This window comes from Ischnura elegans, chromosome X (assembly GCF_921293095.1).
Source record: "Ischnura elegans chromosome X, ioIscEleg1.1, whole genome shotgun sequence".
NCBI classification, from domain to species: domain Eukaryota; kingdom Metazoa; phylum Arthropoda; class Insecta; order Odonata; family Coenagrionidae; genus Ischnura; species Ischnura elegans.
The window spans coordinates 71,770,606-71,790,729 of record NC_060259.1 but is presented as its reverse complement, the minus strand read 5'-3'; the positions used below and the strand labels follow the sequence as shown (position 1 = coordinate 71,790,729).

The 20,124-nt window shown below is 38.4% G+C and overlaps 1 protein-coding gene across 4 annotated transcripts in view; it reads right to left on the bottom strand.

The window, feature by feature from the left end:
- The window catches only part of LOC124171020 (xaa-Pro aminopeptidase ApepP-like), an 83,061-nt gene that overhangs the window by 37,702 nt on the left and 25,235 nt on the right, over positions 1 to 20,124 (bottom strand). The window contains exons 8-9 of one of the 4 annotated variants that reach the window (XM_046550152.1): positions 18,387 to 18,586; positions 13,563 to 14,201 (exon numbers count right to left, since the gene is read on the bottom strand). In XM_046550152.1, the coding sequence (XP_046406108.1) occupies positions 13,907 to 14,201; positions 18,387 to 18,586 (495 nt within the window). In that variant the 3' untranslated portion in view covers positions 13,563 to 13,906. Of the gene's footprint in view, positions 1 to 2,055; positions 2,163 to 13,562; positions 14,202 to 18,386; positions 18,587 to 20,124 lie in introns of those variants that run through there. The other 3 variants (XM_046550154.1, XM_046550155.1, XM_046550153.1) reach the window with 3 other exon arrangements.

Genomic DNA, 20,124 nt, shown 5'->3' with positions numbered 1-20,124 from the left:
ATTTTATTCGAGGTTTTCCTTTTCCGTTCGAGCCATCTACTTGTCCCTCGACAATTATCGTCATCACGCACCATCATTATATTCTTACATGCCTCAAGATATGGCCTTTAAATTTCTGCCCGGTACTGAATATCACTCCGTGCCCACCATTTTATTAATTCAAACATGAGAGAAACCGAGAAAAAGGAACCTGTAGAACAAAGGTAACTGTGGAGAAGAGAATATATACACCAACCAGGTATCAATGTATCGTCAGGAACGTGCTAATGAATTTCTTTTACAATTCCTTCCAGCAAAATTGAATGCTTGAAGAGCGGAAGAAATCAAAGATTATCATTTCGAATTGGGCAGAATCAGATCCTTCAATCAATCCCGAATCAATTCGAAATTGGAGAGATTTCTCCAACGAAAATATAAACAGAGTGACATTTGTGCTCCAGGTTATTTAGGGACCGAATGCCTGAATGATACAGAGTATGAAGCGACGCATCTGCTCACGTATATGGTTGGGGACTGTATGCGAGCGATCCCCCATAACCACGGCCTCCCTCACCGTTCCCTCCGTTCAAACGCGGCCTTCTACCGGGTAATTTTTAGGTCAGTCGCTCCGCAGCTTATAAAGCAGACAAGCACATCCCTAATAAATCAGGTGAAGTTGGGCGCAACTTTAAGCTCTCTTCATCCAGCAACAACTTTCGCTAGTTCCAAAATCTAATAGGTTAAAAAAATACTTGGCAATTCGCTACTATTTTACTCGGAGGCGGCGGTGTAAAGTCCTCGCCTGCCGTACCGAAAGTGGCGGGTTCGAGTCCGCCTGGGTAGGTCGCCCCTACCCAAGGCACATGTGTTTGTGATCGTCCTACGTTGTTGTCTGTTAAATTCCCCGCAGTGAAGGCCTTAAATGCGCTGTTTTCGGAACGTTGAAGATAAATTAAAATGTTTAAATATATCAATTATACATGACTTTCGCTACACTTTAGCATCATTGGAGAAATTAATTTCACGGTAGTTAAGCGTAGCGAAACAAACAAACAATTTAAGAAAAAAGGCACCTTTCGATCAGAGAACCGCTTTGCATTTGTCCACCTACAACACCATGGATTTTCACAAAGGTTATGTATTATCTGGAGATCAAATTAGACAGTAAAATTTCAACTACTTCATCTTTTCATTGGGATACACAAAGAATGGATAAATTTCATTTATTAAACGAGAAACTATAGAGATATGGAAAAGAGTCACTAGAATAAGGAGCGACCGTTTGAAAATATAAGTGATTTATATCACAAGAGAGAACGTTTACATATACATGTATGTATGTATGTATAGATATATACCCTAAATTTCAAATGATTCCATTCCTCGCATTGGGGTGGGGAAAAGGTTAAAAAAGATGATGGTATAATATTATTATTTCCTATTATGCAAAGCTTTAGTTGGTAGGAAAAATTTATTTAAACACATATGTTAGATAGGCTTCAGTAGGAAGCTTGGAGCGCTACTAAGTTTTGAAGTAACCAAAGCCTTAAAATTGCGGATCCTGACCGATTCGATAAAAAATAAACTTCTTGGTCGTCGTAAAAACGGAAAAGTTTCAAACCTAACAAAAGAAAAAAATAATTCCTTTTCCATTTCATACCAGTGGATCTGGTAGGCTAGAGAGTTGGTAAGCCTTAATGTTAGAACAGCGAAACCCCATCACTCGAATCAGCCACTTGATCGAATGCAAGATTATGTGAACCAGCAACAAAGCTTAAAAAAAAACTCCCTTATAGAAAATTCAGCAATAATTATAATAAAATAAGGTAAGACAAAACAATTCCAAAGAAAATATACATCATGGCCTCCATTAGCACAAAGGAAATTTGAGTTCCTGATACTTTCAAAAACGTAAACTCCTATAAAAAATAACCACTATCCATCGCGTGTAAAAAAAGTACTGAAAATGTCTCCATGAGGGCAAAAGTGAACACGCAATACCAGCATTGGAAATAATTGATAAATATTGCATCCTCATACGCAAAGGGGGTTCAAAAGAGACAAAATGAATCTCACCTAGTACAGCGGCTATCGCGCATGAAGTTGCAATAGATTTGAAACGAGGCATTCCTGACACAGGGAGTAGGCGCGCTTTCCTCTCTTGGCGATGCTGGGATAGAATACGGGCGAGTGCCTTTTGCCTCGAGTCTTATATAGACGCGGGACGCCGCTATCTGCCGGCAACCCCCATTCGCGGCACATGGCGGTCATTACGAAGAGACGCTAATGAGACGTCGTTTCCAAGGCACTCAAAAATCCATCATCGGGTAAAGGAGCCTGATACCAAAATCGAACGCCACCCCTCTTGAGGCCGAAGCCAATGGGCTCGCAAACCAATATTTATTTATTATTTTATTGGCTGTGACGCACCAGAGGCGACCCCAACCGTAATAGGGTAGTTTCCTTCATCAAAGAAAACGAAAGGCATTGATTGCGATTCGTTACCCACCATTAGTGTATTCATATTACACAATTCATTTGGTTTTAGAAATCCCAGTTTAGACGAATGGCAATGGTCAACTTTAACCGCATTTGAAAAAGGCCAGATTGGCTCCCATGCGATGCCACTCCACGTGACGTCACAGGGACCTAGTTTCTATACGAGTAGATAGGAGTTTTACATCGTCTGAGATTACCAATGCATGCATGAGGCACAGAGCTCAGCGAAACATGTCTTAATAATCACCTATTAAAACTGGCTAAGGTCGGAAAGTTTTCTTCGTTCGATAGGGCATTAATAATCCTTATTTAAGCCAAATGCTACCTGCAGGGTATTCTGCTACCTGCTAGCAGCCTGCGTCGTATCAGCGCTCAAAGCCTCGCCCCAAGGTCACCTCACTTGCGGCAGCGGGAACCAGAACGACGTCACACGGGGTTTTCCCAGCATTCATACTTAGCCGTCGCGTTTTCGCGCGCTTGAAAATTTTCACTTTTCATTTAATCGCGAAATATATATATAGTCATTAAAAAATCTAAAAGCGTGAAATACTTACTCCAGGAGTAATAATCTTTCGATTTAGGCAATAAAAAAATAATAGGAAACCACCCTATTCATGGAATATTTGTAAAAATGGCAATTATCAAGGTAGCTCTCCAACGCAAGTTTCTTTCCTCACCAGCTCAGCAAACTTTGCTAAAATATAATTGAATAGTTCCTAAACGCATCTAGTCCAAACAGATGTATTATCGCAATGAGGCATTGCATGGCACCAAGGCGCCGCAGAAAGTAGAAAGATAAAACAGTAGCTTTATTTCCACACGGCCGTATTCATAGTTTCCTTAGTAAGCTACTAACGCCTAAGTAGCGTTCTAAGTAGTAGCATACTAGCAGAATGGTATTCATAGATCGTTACTAAGGGCTACTAAGCTTAGTATGCAACTATCTTAGTTGCCGGCTCTTAGTCGCCTACCTGCCTTGTCAAAGGGAGCTACTAAATATGGCGGGCCGTTGTGGATGATCGAACTCAGGTTTTATTTGTGTACTCTTATATATTTTATACGAATTCGCGCCAAAATGGAGCACGAAAATTCATTGTTCAAGTGAGGAAGGCAACGTATGTAGTGTAATTGTAGACAGGAATTGAAAGTTTATTTTTATAGCTGCAAGGAAACTACGACCTGCAGTGAACTTGTGCATCTAGCGTAAGTGTATACAATTTGTGCATTTAGTGAACCCCTAAGTGAATTGATTGCATATAGACGATGAAGTAAAGAGTTAAGCGACAAGTGAAGTGATTTGTGAGTGTATGAGCTTCGACAAAATAATTTATTTCTTCCATACCGGTTTAATAATTTCGTTCTACTAACTGTTGCGGGGATATGTTTCATACTAGAAGTAGTTGTTCCTAAGGGATACAGCAAAAGCGTATAAATTTTCATTCCCCCTAGTTTTGATTCTGGGTACGCTCTTGCACAAGATATCGCCTAAAACATAAAACTAAAGTAGATAACCCCCCCCCCTAAAACAACGACCTTAATCCACCCCTGTGATAGACCAATAGCTAATTGCATCCTGTCTTCTCTTGCATAAGCGCACTTTAGTTTTGCTTGTATAGCCTTTTTTTAATTTCGATTGCCTCTTACATTAAAGGGGTTCAAGTCTTGTTAGGCAAAGTTTTCTATCTATAGGTCACTGGTGCTGTCTGATTTTTATGCTAACACACCTAAGTGACGCCTGTCCTGCCGCTTCTTCACCTTTTTCTTTTACTCTCCATGGTGATATAGCTAGAAAAATAAAGAGACCCATATTGTTTCCGTTTTCCGATCCTTCCGCCTAATTCTTGAGCTGTTTGCAACAAAATATCGATGGCCTCGACCCTTCCGTGAATGAGTTGATAACGTCACGTACGCCGGGAAAGTGCGATAACGCGCCTCATCTACTCCCTGTACTCACGTGAATCATTGGTCTCAACACTCTTGCGAACGATCCCTTCCCTTTCTGAACGAGTAAATGCGTTGAAACTCTAATGACGCCACCAACTCATGAAAGTTGGGCAGCAACTTTTTCGTTGTTCTTTTAATCGATAGCAATTTCGTATCCGAGTCAACAACGCTGTTGGCAACATTCTCATCAGTAATTATCACACCGCCTCCTTCCGTGTTTAGCACGGTCGAAAACGATAAAGAATTTATGATAAAACAAATATGACATACAATTTTTAGAAGAAGTATTGCAAAGCCCAAGATAATATGGTATTTATGACAAAAAGTCCTGCTCAGCTCCAAGAGCATTAGAAAGTAGACAAGGAAATGGGATGGAAACATTCGTTGGGCATTTGGCACTCGACGCGCAAGAGGCATTGATTATTGGAAAATGAGAGCCGAAAAGACTTGAGACCCGGGGTTAGATTTTGTAAATCGGAGCTTCGGCTTTTTCTCAGCATTATCTTCTGCCAACTCGTACCGGTATTCTGTAAATTGACAGTGATTTCTCCAGTGCCCAAACAGAAGAGGATCTAGTTCTGAGTATGACATTTTCGACCAAAACATGAAAATTTTATATTACCCAGAGAGCCTATAGAACTCTTCACAAGATTTTTATCTGTATGGCGTGGTAACTATGGGTCACTTTGTGCACACCTTAATTAATTTTTCATGTTCGATGAAAATATCCATTGACTAAGAATAAATAAAGGGCAACTGAGTATGCGGTAGAATTCTCCACTGCCTCCGTTGTGGAAACCTTATGAAAATGTGATGTATGATCTTAGGTTTTCCCGGCGTATCAGTTGCAGAAAAGTTTCTCGGGTTTACCACCGGTTGATATCGAATTTTCTTCTGCGTGATTTCACACATGAGGTGCGACATTTTTTTTTGGCCGCCCGGGAATGCATGGCAAATATAATATGAATTTTGTAGCATGAAGATTCAGGGGGAATTTTATTTAATCAATCAATTTGAGAGGAATAGATTTTTACAAAAATACAATACCAACCGGCTGTCGTTGAAGTATCGGGAAAGTGATGCAAAACAAATTCTGTAAATGTTATGGATTCAGCGAGCCAACTTTTGTATCGACACAAAAATCGTTCATTATTTCGAGAATGCTCTGCCCATTTCTTAAGGTATGGCCATAGGATGCGTTTTGTCAGGAAGTCATTGAGAAATTTCAGAGCATCAGGGTCTTGTCTTAAATTCAGCCTCCGCGATAAATAATGCAGCAAATATTTTTTTTCCGAGTGAATGATTTTTTTCCCAATTCCAATACTATTTTATAAATATCAAGTCGTGTAATAATGTGAGGTGGCATTTTCTATTGAATGGCGGATGGAGGCTATGTAAAATTTATAAATAATAAATTTGTCGAACCTATGGTTATCCAATGTCCTAATGAGTACACGGGGAAGAACGTATGGTAAATGGGTAAAAGATATGGTAATCTATAAGTCAAAGTAGAACTGAGGGTATGATAAACATTTTTAAAAAGCTAGTTCCCGTGGAAATACCCCCGTTAAGACGGTCAAAGGCTCCGCTCCGCGGTGTCATAAAACGACCGTTTTCGAAGTAGAATCCTGAGGGTCAGGGATCGGAGAGTGAAGGAGGTATAAGGGTCTCAGCTGGTATCTTTCTGGTAGGTCTTTTTGTATGAGTCCCAGGAAAACAACTCACTTTTTCGAGGTTTGAACGCTTTTAATAGAAGTATGGTCTTCGATCGTATCCGAAGAAAACGAAATGAACTTCGATGAAACGTGCACTTACATCGCATGAAAAACCTCCACTCTCTTCACCATAGACCATTTGAGAATCGGTGTCTAGAACAAAAACATAAAAACGGTGAATGCTGAGCGTTAAAACCCATACAGCTTCCATAACCTTACCGCGTCGCGGCTAATCAAACTCCCGACGCGCGGAGACGAACCCTGCCGCGCGATCGAAAAATCAATGTAATTTCCGGCGACGCAAACTTATTTCAAAGAAAACTGCATGAAAACCTCAAGAAATCTTCAAACAATTCTCTCATATAAGTTACTCCGCGTGACTTTGCCGAAAACTCATTTGAAACTCTACCTAAATGTAAAACTTTGACGAAAAACAGTATCCGCCATTTTGTTACTGCACGGTAAGAATTTATGGACGGTATTCTTTAAGATTACGGAAAATTAAAGAAAAAACACCATGCCAACAGATTATGTGGTTTTTTATTCCGCAAGAATCCACCCATAACTTCACCATTCACTTACTTTGGAAGATTTTCAGAGAAAATTGAAGACGGGCGTTTTTATGGAAATTTGCTCACGTTTGAGCCTCTGCATCTCAGTAACGGGTAAAATCTATGTCAAATGAATTACGTATCCATAAATTTCAATTTTTTTACTATGCCTGCGAAGTTTCAAGTTTATAACTCAAAAAAAGCTATTTTGTAATTTTGTCCGGCTTTTTCCGATTTCCGCCCACTGTGCGACGTTTCGGTCCGCGATTTGCTGATCATCCTCAGGGGATCTCCCTTTCCGAGGTTCTTTCACCAGGTTTTGATTTTAAAAATTCAACATTTTTACCCTATTTGGATCTAATCTATTCTTTTTTAGGCAGAAATATTATATGACACTCCCCAACTTCTGACGATATCATCCGCTAACTTTTTGTAACTTGTGAGTCAGTTCAAAATATATTTGGTATTCTCCAATGCAGCTGAAATTGTTACTTTGATTGACAACTTCAATGATACAATTCTTATGACCTCAACAATAAACTGCTCAACACGCCGGTACAGAGTCTTCTCGTCTAAAAACGGCCTGAATTTCACGTGAACAGTGGTCGGTGAAAAGTCGTTTCGTCTGAGAGCGGCCTCAATCGCCGTAGACGGCGCATCAACGGCTAGACGGGTCGGATTGAAATGAGCGTCATGCCGTCAACGGCGCGAAAATATAAATATTTACAACCTCCTTGATAGATACCTATGGTAAGTTGAAAGAACGGCGCCAGGCCGTGGACGGCGGCAGGCAAAAAGTCAGCTCGCTTGAAAGCGGCCGCGGCAACGGGAATGTTACGCGAGAGCGGCAAACTGACGAACCCTTAAATGTGCGTGTTAGCGAGCAACTCTCAAAAGAAAAAAAACGTGGACGCCATGCAATCGGAAAGTATTATATGCGTTTTTTAACCTTTTTTCCACCTTTTGGCCTTGAATACACCGCAGACTATTTCGACTTTGGACGCCAATTTCAAATCCTCGCCACCGTTCCGAGCCGGCTCCAAAATACCGACTTTTTGAGACCGGTTCTCTATACCGGTTCCAAAGGCCAAGAACCGGCAGTACTGAGAACCGGGTACCGGAACCGACCCATCTATAGTGAAAATACATTCCCTGAGGTAGGACATACCTGAACCTAATAAATTAAAATTGAAACGCAGTAAAACTTTTGCATCTCAAAATAACATAAGTTACTAGTACACTGTGAATAACATAACTACATCTGAACTTCACGGCTAACACACACCTTGAAACATTTTTCCCTTCAGCTTATCCTTATGAGTTATAAAATCCTCATAAATAAATATATTTCACCATTTTCGCTACCTGTATTGTGTGATCGCAAGTTACAAGCATAACTGGAATTAGCGCATAAACTCAGATAACCATGCTCCGCAATTTAAAAAGCTGTCAATGGTCAAAAGCCTAACCCACACAAAAAGCTTCATAATACGAAGATAACGAGGAGATACTTTGCCAATTTGGATAAGGTTCTATCAAGATGATAATAAGGCCTATGATGCTTTGATCAATAGATGATAGGCGATGCAGAATTTAGAAATACTATTCAAAGCTGCAACTGGCTTTAATCCGTAAAAATCCAGCTTCTTTTTTTAAGCATTTCACAGAGATGATTGCAGAACGATACCATTAAGAGAAAGAAAGTAGCTTATGCCAAATACACACAGTATCATCTATTGTTGAATCAGATCTGTGGCCAGAAAAAAATTGAAGTTGTGCTTGGAAAATGAGTAAATTTTGGGAGGGTAGGAGGTTCAGAGGGCGTTCACTCAAGATCGTACCTCACAAGCATTTCAGGTGAGTTTGAATCCCATGACGACCCTGCTCGCTTTGACCTTGTTTAAATTTATCCGTATCAATTTTTATGCCTTTTTTTAAGAGAATGGAAACCTCAATGGAAGGTCACTCGTGGATATGCCTCATAAATAAAGTAAGTCATGCATACTTAGAATTGAGACTTGAGCACATTTCAACAGTTTGGCTGGCTCCAAATTATCAATGCTCTTCAAAAATCATTTATATTCACAGACCGTACTCCCGCATAGTTGCAAAATTCATACCCACACATTTTCCATCAAGGTAGGATACTCGTCATGGTGTTTCCGTGCTTAGAGATGCATTTTTAGGGGTGCGTCGACAACAGGTTGTGCGCGTGTCAGAAAAAAAGCAGATCGAAGTGAGTTTTGGGCGAAGCCCATGCCCGAATTTGGTGCGACATGGCAGTAAAGACAAGGGGCCTATCAACCACGCAATTGACTGATTCCTGGAAATCACGGTCTGAAATAAGAGACCCCCCCCCCTGTCCGAAGGAGCAAGGACCAGCTTAGAAAGGACGCATTCCTTACGTTCCGGATGCAGCTTCATCCAACACGGGAGAAAGAGGAGTTTGCAGTAAAAGGCACGAGAGTTTGCTGGATCCCACCTGGTCTAACCACAGACAATGGTCAAGTAAGATCGCAACTATCCCCCCTCCCGAAAGCCCCCTCTTGTCACCTGCCCAGTTTCAAGACAGACAGTCATGAAACGCATCAGTTACTCAGTGAAAGTGAAATTAATAACCAAATCCAAAATAATACTCATTGGGATGGACTTTCATTTACCTCTCCTTACAAGAAATAATTTAAAAAGTGTATCATTTATTGCGTGTTCACAACCAAACTATATTTTGTTGTTATTGGTTTCCATTTCAATTACCGTATTTGCACGAGTCTAAGACGAGGTTTTTTTCCCTCGTAACTCCTGCGGAAAAGAGGGTTCGTCTTAGAATCGGACGCAAAATGTTTGACGTCAAGCGGGTCGCATAATTTACATCGGAAAAATTATGAACACCTGAGGTTGCCACCTGATAGCAATACAACGAAAAATCAACGTCAAAAATAGCTTAACAGTAATTTAGCATATTTAATTTTGCGTTCAAGTAAAAAAATTCCATTTTTGGGCAGCAGGCAAAGATTCGGCGCGTGCCGATCAGTCGCCGGGTGCATTTCTGCCGAGTCCGCGAGATTGCCTGCTTTACCCTGGGTTCGGCTCCATTCAAGTTAAAACTAGATCAACTCACAAAATGTTCGTGTGATTGGTTACAATTTACCTAAATTGTAACGTTAAAGCCTCAATGCCGTAGTGGGATAAACTTACAAAATCGTCGCATTTTTCTCAGAGCAACGGTAAGATGGCAACATGCTTTGCCTCTGATTAGAGAAATCGATTTAGTTGTGATTCCGTGCCTTTCAGAGTATTACGATGGCAGAGAAAAGAAGTTATTACACTGCCGCTTTCAAAAGAAAAGTTATTTAGTGGAACTCCGATCTATCGTACCCGTATTGATCATTTTCCCGCATTCATCGTTCGCCGTTTCTGGTCACAAATAAGGTTCCATATAGACAATGTAATTTTTTCCCGCATCTCAAAAGTATCGTTTTTCCGCATTGATTGTTTAAAGATCGTGGTCCCGACGTATAATTTTCCCACATCAATCTTTTGACGAAAATGAGACGAAATAAATACAATGTGTCATTTATGGCTAATAACTACAGGCACATAGATTAAATATTCCCCACGAAATGAAATTACCATTGGGAGAAGCTAAAAGCCTTGGGGTAGTAGCATAAGCGCATTTCCCAAGATCCGCTATCCACCTCCATACATCTCTCGCCTCCCCCCTCTGACGCTTTCCTCTTCTCCAAAATCAAACAAAAGGTCCCAGCTAGCGCAGGGATCGTATTACGAAGACCTTAGCTTCGAAAAAAATATCAAGTTACACGAGAACAATAGAAACGCGTTTCACGCCCCCATTTTCTCACCCACTGACCTTTTTCAGCCTACCTGCTTAAAGTTCCCGGTTTCTGGAGGTCAACCGCTGCATCCAATCACCAATTAGCTCAAAAGGTGTCTAACAATGAATTTCGGCAATTGGTATTATACTTTTATTACGCTGGAATATTTGCAATGTGCTCGTTATTCAAAAAAGAACGAGACCAAACACGACGTATTTCTAACGTTATTTAAGCATTTTTAAGCAAGGAACTAGTTGGAAAAATACGATGGTGATTTTTGGCAAAACTCGATATCCTCGTTGCTGATCTTCTCGGCAGTTAATGCAGCATTTTGTCCGAAAACAGGATATCAGGTTATTATCAGTTATCAATTTACGAGTTATACCATAAGTCTCACTTGTCAGAGTTACTGAGGAAGGGATATCTTCTCAGGATATTTTGTTCCTCCCTACTAACAATCCGAATTCATCTGCTCATCTGACGCTACGCTAATTAGAGAAGAATGGGTAAGTTGCCCTATCTTTGGGACAAAAAATTTCATGGCGCAGTCATATGGTCATGCTTCACCCCCTGCAGTATGCTCTGTGTACGCCGAACGCGATAGCATAGCTCGTACGAGTGGTTACATACTTTCCAGGGTGGCTTGCCTTCATACCACGGAGTATTTTCCGTGTGGGTTTAATAAATTCAGGTTTCATTTTCACTAGTTTAATTTTATTCGTCTTCGGACCATGGCCCCTCCGAAGAAACTATTAGTCGAATCAACAATAAGACCTAAGTGTCTCGATTAAGTACCACTATTCCTGTCATTACGCACCAAAAATCCTGCGTTTCCTGGGACATAGGCAACATAGCCAAACATTCGCGCATTGATTGTTTACTCCTAGAAAAATTTTTTCCCATAGTGGAGTTCCAAAAAAGGGGGGGTCGTCTTAGAATCGTGTTCGTCTTAGATTCGTGCAAATACGGTATTTCATTTTGAAAATCAATTTATACTGCTGTGTTTTATCATTGATGTGTCATAAATTGTTTTCACCCCATCATACGTCACTAGTTCATAAGAGGATTTTTTTTTGTTTGTTACATGCAGTTTTATTGTTTAAATAAATATTTTGTTTCGCTGAAAGTTTTGAGTAAGTGTTTTTTTTTAACTCCTTCACGGGTCATCTTAAAAAAAATCCCTCGCCATTCCTATCGGTCCGGTCATTTTTCTTTTTCTTGAATGCGCTGTGGAAGAGGGCATAAGCATCCGAACATTACCCATCAGGTCGGATCGGGAACCCCCCACCCACAATTATCTCCAAAGAAGGGGAATGTTTTCATTTTCCGTAAATTGTACAAAGAGAGTGACATAGGTTGGTCCCGTAGGTCCCATGCGGGAGGGATCCACGCAGATTTATATATATTTATTTTTGTTTTTGTGAGACATCTCCCCCTGGTTCTATTTAGACATTCGGGCGAGCCAGGGGCGGGATGCCACAATACATATATTTGATGGCAGAGTAAAATTAAACAAACATAATAAACAACTCCAAATCATTCCAGCACAGGGCAATAGCAAAGGGGCATATTTTTTTAAAGTATGAAGGTTTATACCAATATATTTCTTCGTGAAAAAAAAATCCAAAAAGTTGGAAAAATTGTATTTCCAACAATAAAATTTGGCCATAAAATTATTCACGCAAAAATAATTATTCCAGGTGACATCACATGTGAATTTGTAGTGCTATAAAGTAGCAATGTAAATTATTTTTATTCATACTCCTATTTTTTTATCAGTCCAGAAACAGGGATTGCACACAATTATTGCAAACACAAAAGAAGCTCTGCACCAATATTGAAAAAGGCCACTTTATTGTTACAATGGAAATAAAAAAATAAAATAATACCAGTTTGGAGCTATCAAATCATGAGGCTATGCACACTCAAAAAGGATTCTTTTTTTCTAAAATGGTAGGGCAATCATTTGGTATGGACTGACCCATCTTGTCAGTATCCTAAGACTAGACTAATTAAGCTACCATGCCACCACTCTTGTAAATACCGTTACAATTCAAAAAATCCTGAACTCACCTGCAATCTAAAAGACGCAAATGCCAGTTAAGAAGCAAATGCTTCAACCATCACAAGCCAGGACCCATATTTGCCTATTAAATGCAGTCCTTTTGACCAGGGGAGAATTAAGGTTGTTGTTTTGTGGGGGAACAGCTCATTAATTTCTGAGCCACCTTGGTAGTTATATTACCTTTCAGCAATAACCCAGCACATGGTTATATTAGACAATGGTCTAATTTGGGTATACAAGTGGCTTTTCTATGTCCATCGATAATTTATAAAAATTGTTTTTTAGCATGGTAAAATATGAAATATCATTGGACAGCCACGTAACAGGTTGGCATATTTCTAATTTTTGTATAAACAGAGGGGAGGGGGCGGCCACCTCCTCTTAATCTGCCACTATAAAGCCATAAATGAAATTTCACTGACCAGCCAGAACATCATTTTCTCGAGTTGGCTACTAAGAGAGGTGATCATAAGCCACGGCTATTTTCACCACCAGAGTGGGTAGGCTGATATTGGAAGAACAGTATGGAATACAATAAGGATGGAGAGGAACCTAACAAGTTTTTTCCCAGTTCACACAAAAACTTTTTACCACCATACTTCAATGACATACCATAACAATAAGTTAAAGTTAAAGGATTATAACACATTCTCAAGTTTACTCATTTGATCATAGAGAACGTTGTAGCCAACATATCAACTTAACCTCCAGAGGTGATTATTCACTCTTACACAAAGAGGAGTGAAGGAGAGATATAGGTACAAAGGAAATAGAAAATATTGCGGATGGTCAGAGAAAAAATATCATAACACCAGAAATATAGGAATAAATTAGAAGAAAAATAATTAATCAAAGTTTGCATACAAGTAAATTATGTATGTGATTATTTTTAGCAAACTCTATCAACAAGACTGATTCAAGCAAGTAAATGAACTCATGCAAGAAAATATGCCAAATTAGATTCCTTCAAATAAACTTCTTCATAGAACAAGTTTAATACTTTTAATGGATGCTCCAATTCATTCTCACATGAACAGATCAGTGATTCAACATAAAAGTATCAAGAAAAAGAGGAACCGGGCTCCATATTTTTCTCCATATTGAATGTTTTACACTCCCAAATGAAGACAGAGAACTGGACAACACATAGAGATCACCAGCATAACGACAAAAAAATGAACATCCATCCAATTAAGACAAATTTCAGTGAAGCAACATGAAAAGAGGCAATAAAACAAGGGAACATGTTTTAAGCTCAAATATATTAAGGAAAGGTTCAACCATGTAGATTTTTGAACAGAAATAAAATTTAATTAAATATTAAGAGGAAGTTACAGAGCTCCCCTCGTCCTCTTTAAAACACGAATCACAAAACACAGATTTATCAGTCAAGCTCCACTTCTTGTGACTTAAGCTAGTCCCTTTTTTGCTGAAAACACTTCCACAACCCGCACAAGAGTAAGCCTTCTCCAGCTCCTCATTTTGATGATGAGTCTTTAGATGAGCATTTAAATACCATAGAAAGAGGAAAGTCTTGCCACATATATCACAGGTGTGAGGCTTGTCATCACTGTGGAACTTTAAATGCTTCTGAAGGGATGCACGTTCGCCAAACCTGGAAGAGCATTCAACACTCTTATTACAGCACCTCAAGACGGTGATGCAGCATTGGAAACAAGAATGGTTACAGAAAAACCCAGCGACGAGTACTGCATTAAATGGAGTTGAAATTAATAGAAAATCCAGCGTACAGAAAGACAAATAGTTCATGCTTGAGAGCAATGGACTTATAGAACATTACTTATTGTTAGTTTCAAAGCACCAATAACTCCCCTTTTCATAGAATCACAAATTTTTCGCAGTAGTTTGGTGATTTTGCTGACCAGAAAACAAGAGAACAATGTCTTATGGAACGAAACACAAATTATTAAAGTTTCAGAAATTTGTAGAAATTAATTTATATAATTAGAAACTAGCAAAGAAATGCATGCTCAAAGCAAACTTCGCAGGAAGAAAACAACCAATCAAGCAAACAAAGCAAGTAGGAAGCCACTGGCTCTCATGAGTCCAAGCTTACAGACAGAAAATTTGCTTGGTAAAAGTTGCACAAACTTTTGTGAAGAATATTAATGAGAGGATCAAAAAATAAACACAAACTCTTTTTGGTTTCCAACACCTTAGGTTTCAAGGAGCGTGGACAGTTATTCTTGATGACTTTCAAATAAAGATGAAACAATCACAGTGCTGCCAAATACTTATGGAAAATTCTCAAAAGGCGAAGATAAATAAGTATACATGCTAGGTACAATAACTTGATTTAGCAATGACAGACAAAGAAAACTACAAAGGGCAAGCAAATGATGACAATAAGAGAACACAACTTCAAACGCAATCAACAAAATCCATCAGTTTGAATAGGCATTATGGCAAACAATTTGACCATTCAGAGGGTGTTGTTTACACTAATCTACAGACATCACTTGCAAACAGTGAAGCAACAACTTATTCATCCTTCACCACATTCCATCAGCAACAGCAATTAATTTTTCAGCAAAAAATAATTTGTCATTAAATTTATGAATTTTTTTAGATATTTGGTAATAAATGTCAATCATCCGACTAAAATGGAAAGTGGTCATCCACCTTTGTGTTAATCTGTGCACTGAGGGTCATACACTCACCAACAATTCTTGAGGGTCATTACTCAACAATGAACATGATCACAAGCTGCAGAATGCATTAACATTTTTTTTCAATAAGAACTCCACATTCTCTACCTATTATAAGCAATGTAGGCCCTGTACAGCACTCCTTTCTACACTTTAAAATTCTTTTGACATGACCTATTTCCCCTGCAGGAATGATAAGGGGATGATCGTAAAGCCACTAGAAAAATTTTGGTGCATGGTTCTATTATTCTGGTAATAATATGGTAGCATAAAGGTGAACGTCATTTATTAACCAAAAATAACACTGATTTCAGCTTCAACAGATCTGAAGGATTCATTGATATCTTTTTCAATTTATTTATATGCTGGAACACTCAATTGTTTATATTTTTACATGGTGTAAACAAATACATTCAAAGTTAATAATGCATAGAAAAAATAATATCGAACTTGTCTCTAGCAGAATAAAGTCATTTATAAAGAGCATGATTTAAATGATTTGGTTATACGCAAGCAAATGTCAATTATTAAGAAAAATGACTGCATATTCAGCTTCAGCGGATCAAAAACATCATAAACGCATGTACAAATAGATGTGTCTTATTTTATAATTTTTAAACACTGGAAACAGGATGGAAAACATTCACAAGTTTAAGCTACTGTAGCACACTTGGTAGTTGGAGTATTAATATTTTTCATACCCTCCATGAGATGACTTCATCACTTCCATTCACGGAAGATCTTTATATTCACTGTCATGTTTAAGAAATAGTCAGTTACAAACTGTCTGATTACCAATTTTTGGGGTCACAAGATGTCGTGGTTATGAACTGTCCGTATATCCCAAGCAATACTAATTGGTTACCCAAGAATTTTAGCGAGAGTGCAAAGGGATAAAGTGCCAAATTTACGTATCGCCAATTCCCCTATTTCTTTTTGCGATGAAGTCAGAAACTTTGGATTAATTAATGATCAAAATCTCTCTTGGGCATCACATGTAAATAAAATCACTAAATCTGTTAATCAATCACTTTATCCCCTATTAAAATTTTAATATGTCATCCCCACATCTCTTAAAGGGCAATTAGTATCTACTTTAATATTACCTTTATTTGACTATTCTGACATTGCCTACCAGGACCTTTCTCAAGAACTTAGTCTTAAGCTTCAACGTTCCATGAACAGATGCATAAGATTCATATTTAACTTACAATTATCGGACCATATAACCGATTATATTAATAAACTGTCATGGCTGAAACTTGACTCTCGACGCCGGCTGCATACTCTTTCTCTCCTATATCAAATTCTAAACACAAAAACACCCCCTTACCTATCATGCGAGTTCAGGAGTCTTGACACTGTCCATATGACAAACACAAGAGGGAATCACAATCTTGTTATACCTCATCACCGAACCGTCATTTACAACAAATCATTTACCGTTACTGCATGTAGGGAATGGAATAATCTAAACCTTTCAACTAGGAACTCATCATCATTGGCATCTTTTATGAGGAGGCTACACAAAGCACCTTTCACCTCACAACTAATAGGTAAATATACATGACACTGAGCAGCGCCTGTGACAATGTGATATTTATCACTGAATGCCTGTATATATATGTTATATTTTATATCTTAATTGCATGTACAATATTTGTGTATTCAATGTACTTCATGAACTATGTTGTATTTTGCATGTAACATGACATTAGCTTTCACTCAGTAGGTTTTCGCAGGTTTTTCACGCCCCCCTTCTTGTGTGGGCATTTTCCTGCAGTGGGTTTTTTCGCTGAAGGATATTACACCCTTATCCTCATGTTTTTTCCCACAGTCAGAAATCTTTTTTACACTAAATTTTCACATATTGTTGTTTATATTTTTGACATTTCACAAACAGCGCATATTGTATATTCTTTGTATTGTAAACATTTGTCTACCATTTTTTATCATGCTCGCATTGACGTTATTGAGGGGTTAGGTGGAAGAGGGGACTTTTAAGTCTCAACCTCGCCCGAATAAAGACATCTTATTATTATTATTATTACATGAGATGTTTAGGAAATAGCCAATTACGTATTGACATGATACCACTCACTTGATTTCTCACCTCTAAGCAAGCCCTTCTATAGCACACTTAGTGGCTAAGGATAGGGGAGAGGCCTTTTACTATTGGTTCATGTACTGCGCATCTCTTTTACAGCTAGCAACCTACTATATCGACCTTTATTGGGCGCACAAAAACTGCCACTGCCCAATTAAATGCACAACTTTTTTTAAGGATAATAATTGCATCGTAACTTTTTCTTCAGAAATATAGCACTCAATTCCAATTATACCTAGATGGTAATAAGCCCTGTACATACTTGCAATATTGGGAAAATCTATAAAATAAAATACTGGAAATATAATTTAAAATATGAGATTTGACAAACTTACTGAAAACAGCCTTTCCACATCCCACTCCAAGTGTAAAAGGGATATAGTGAGGAAAATGAAGCAAATGATAATAACATTTGGTAAACAATTTTAAACATTTTTGGGAGTTCTTTATCTTTAGGTTACCTGTCAAAAGGACAAAATATGAATACCATAACACATGACTACTTTATCACCATCAATGATATTGGAGAGGTGATTCTTTGGTTGCCCAAATAATACAAAGTGTTTCTGTAAGTTATTCCCAACATTCCGCACCTAAAACCAAACAACTTTTATGATTACACCTGTAAGGGAGAGAGGCCAGGGGATCCCAAACCTGGCAGTCAGTCCAGCAGCTCATTCCCATGACTTTTTTCTCATCAATCAGTTCCCAATAATTGATGAAGAATAAGAAATTGAGAGTGAACGGATATTTGCTATTTCTACAAAGCCAATTCTCATCAAACTACAAAAAAATTGAACTTTTGCCATCACGATCATTTTCGTTCTCTTTCTTTGCCATGTACATACCAAAAAAATAAATCACCACTGATACTGCTAAGAGGTAGCTAAATAGAACTGCACAATCACTGCAATGCACACTGACTAGACTAAAAATTCTTTACAAAGTAGTCTTCAACTACATATCAACAAGAGAAGTCTCTCATAATTCATGCAATCCATACAATAATAAATAAAAATCTCACCTCTTGTCACAGATGTCACAGTGGAAGGGCCGCTCGCCTGAATGTCCTCGAGAGTGTTTTTGAAGGTCTGCTCGACGCGAAAACTCCCGCCCACAGACATTACATGGAAAGCGCTCGCCAGCATGAAGCCGCAGATGGATGTTCAAGTTAGTCTTCCACTTGAAGCTCTTACCACAAATGTGGCAGGTAAATGGCTTCTCCTGTGTAAACAAAAGACCATGAAAACAATAATTATACCATACTGTCTCTTAACAGGATACATCACTCCCACTCAACTGGCCTGTATTCATGAAGCACTAATTGTTTCAAACTTCATGAGTACGTAGATGTATCCTCTTCTTCAAATTTCAAGGATATGTAGAGTATACCCTTTTCAACATCTACATAAATGTATCTCAATTCAATATTCTCAATTTGAATGAAACTATGAAAAAATCTTTTCATCATCACGACCATTTGTGTTTTCCTTCTTAACCTTGCACACATGTAGCCTGCACAAGGAAGTAAAACTCCCATTAAGAGAGGTAAGAGGAACTCTTTCCCCATGTCTCATGAGAAGTTAGGAAGATTACAGAGCACCAAAGTTACCAAGATTACAAGCACCGTACAGGCATTGAGTAAATGAACTACTGTCTCTGGCATTCTTTATCACATTCATCAAAATTATTCACTTGCTGCCATTGGAGTTGGGAAGCTTGCTTAGTTGAAAGGGAAATCACATGTTGGTTAGTATAAATAGCCTGATTGTGCCAACGGTGACCTAGTACATGGGTTTTGTAACATTAAAATATTTGATAGAGATAGGTCAGTTTGGTTCTTTAGTTCTCCGTTCCACTGGTTTTTGAGCTTAGAACTAGAATCAGAACTAAAACCAAAAAGAAATGGTACTGGAATAATTTGCTGAAATATTAATTTTGGACCTTTGCTCAAGTATAATTTATTAAACATTTTTTAAATACATAGATAAATACTATGGATCCAATCAGCTATGAGATAACTTGATATGTTATTCTTGGCAGTTCATATAGCACATCAATCCAAATCGTCAACAGCTCATTAGCATTATACAATCAAAATGAATCACATAATTAAGGATCAAAACTGAGTGCTGAGGTAAAGAACCAAAGGTAGGAAAAGAACAGGAATCAGTATTGCCAAGTGGTGAGATCAACCCATCCTTTATAATTTAACCTTTTCGAGACGGTGAAGTTGTCGCCTTAGCGTGACTGCTGTACTGAGCCCCAAGAGATTCTTCCATCCCTTTCATATGGAGCATTATTGCAGGACATTCGTGAAGGAGGGTGTCGCAGATAATCTCATACTTTTTAAGTTTTTACGGCAATCTAGGAATTAAATTTTGTAATGCCATATGTTCCGTTTTTTTCAACAAAAATACCTAGTTTTCCTTATAAAGCTTGATTAATAAATACTTAATGCAGTAGATTCTCGGTCATACGGATCGGCTTAGTCCGGACCTTAGATTATACTGATCAATGATCTTGAAGAACAAAAATATATTTGCAGCGATATTTTGCAAATACAAACGGAAATACGTAACTTTAGGTTTTAGCACCTACATTCTTTGAGCGGATATGCCCGCAATACACTTCTGTTGTTCGTTTTGCAATCATAATGCGTTATTTGTCAAATCTATTCAACATTTGCAATGATTTAGGTAGCAATGACACTTGTAACACCTGCGGAGGGAGGGGAGTGTCACTGACTTCCACTAGGCAAC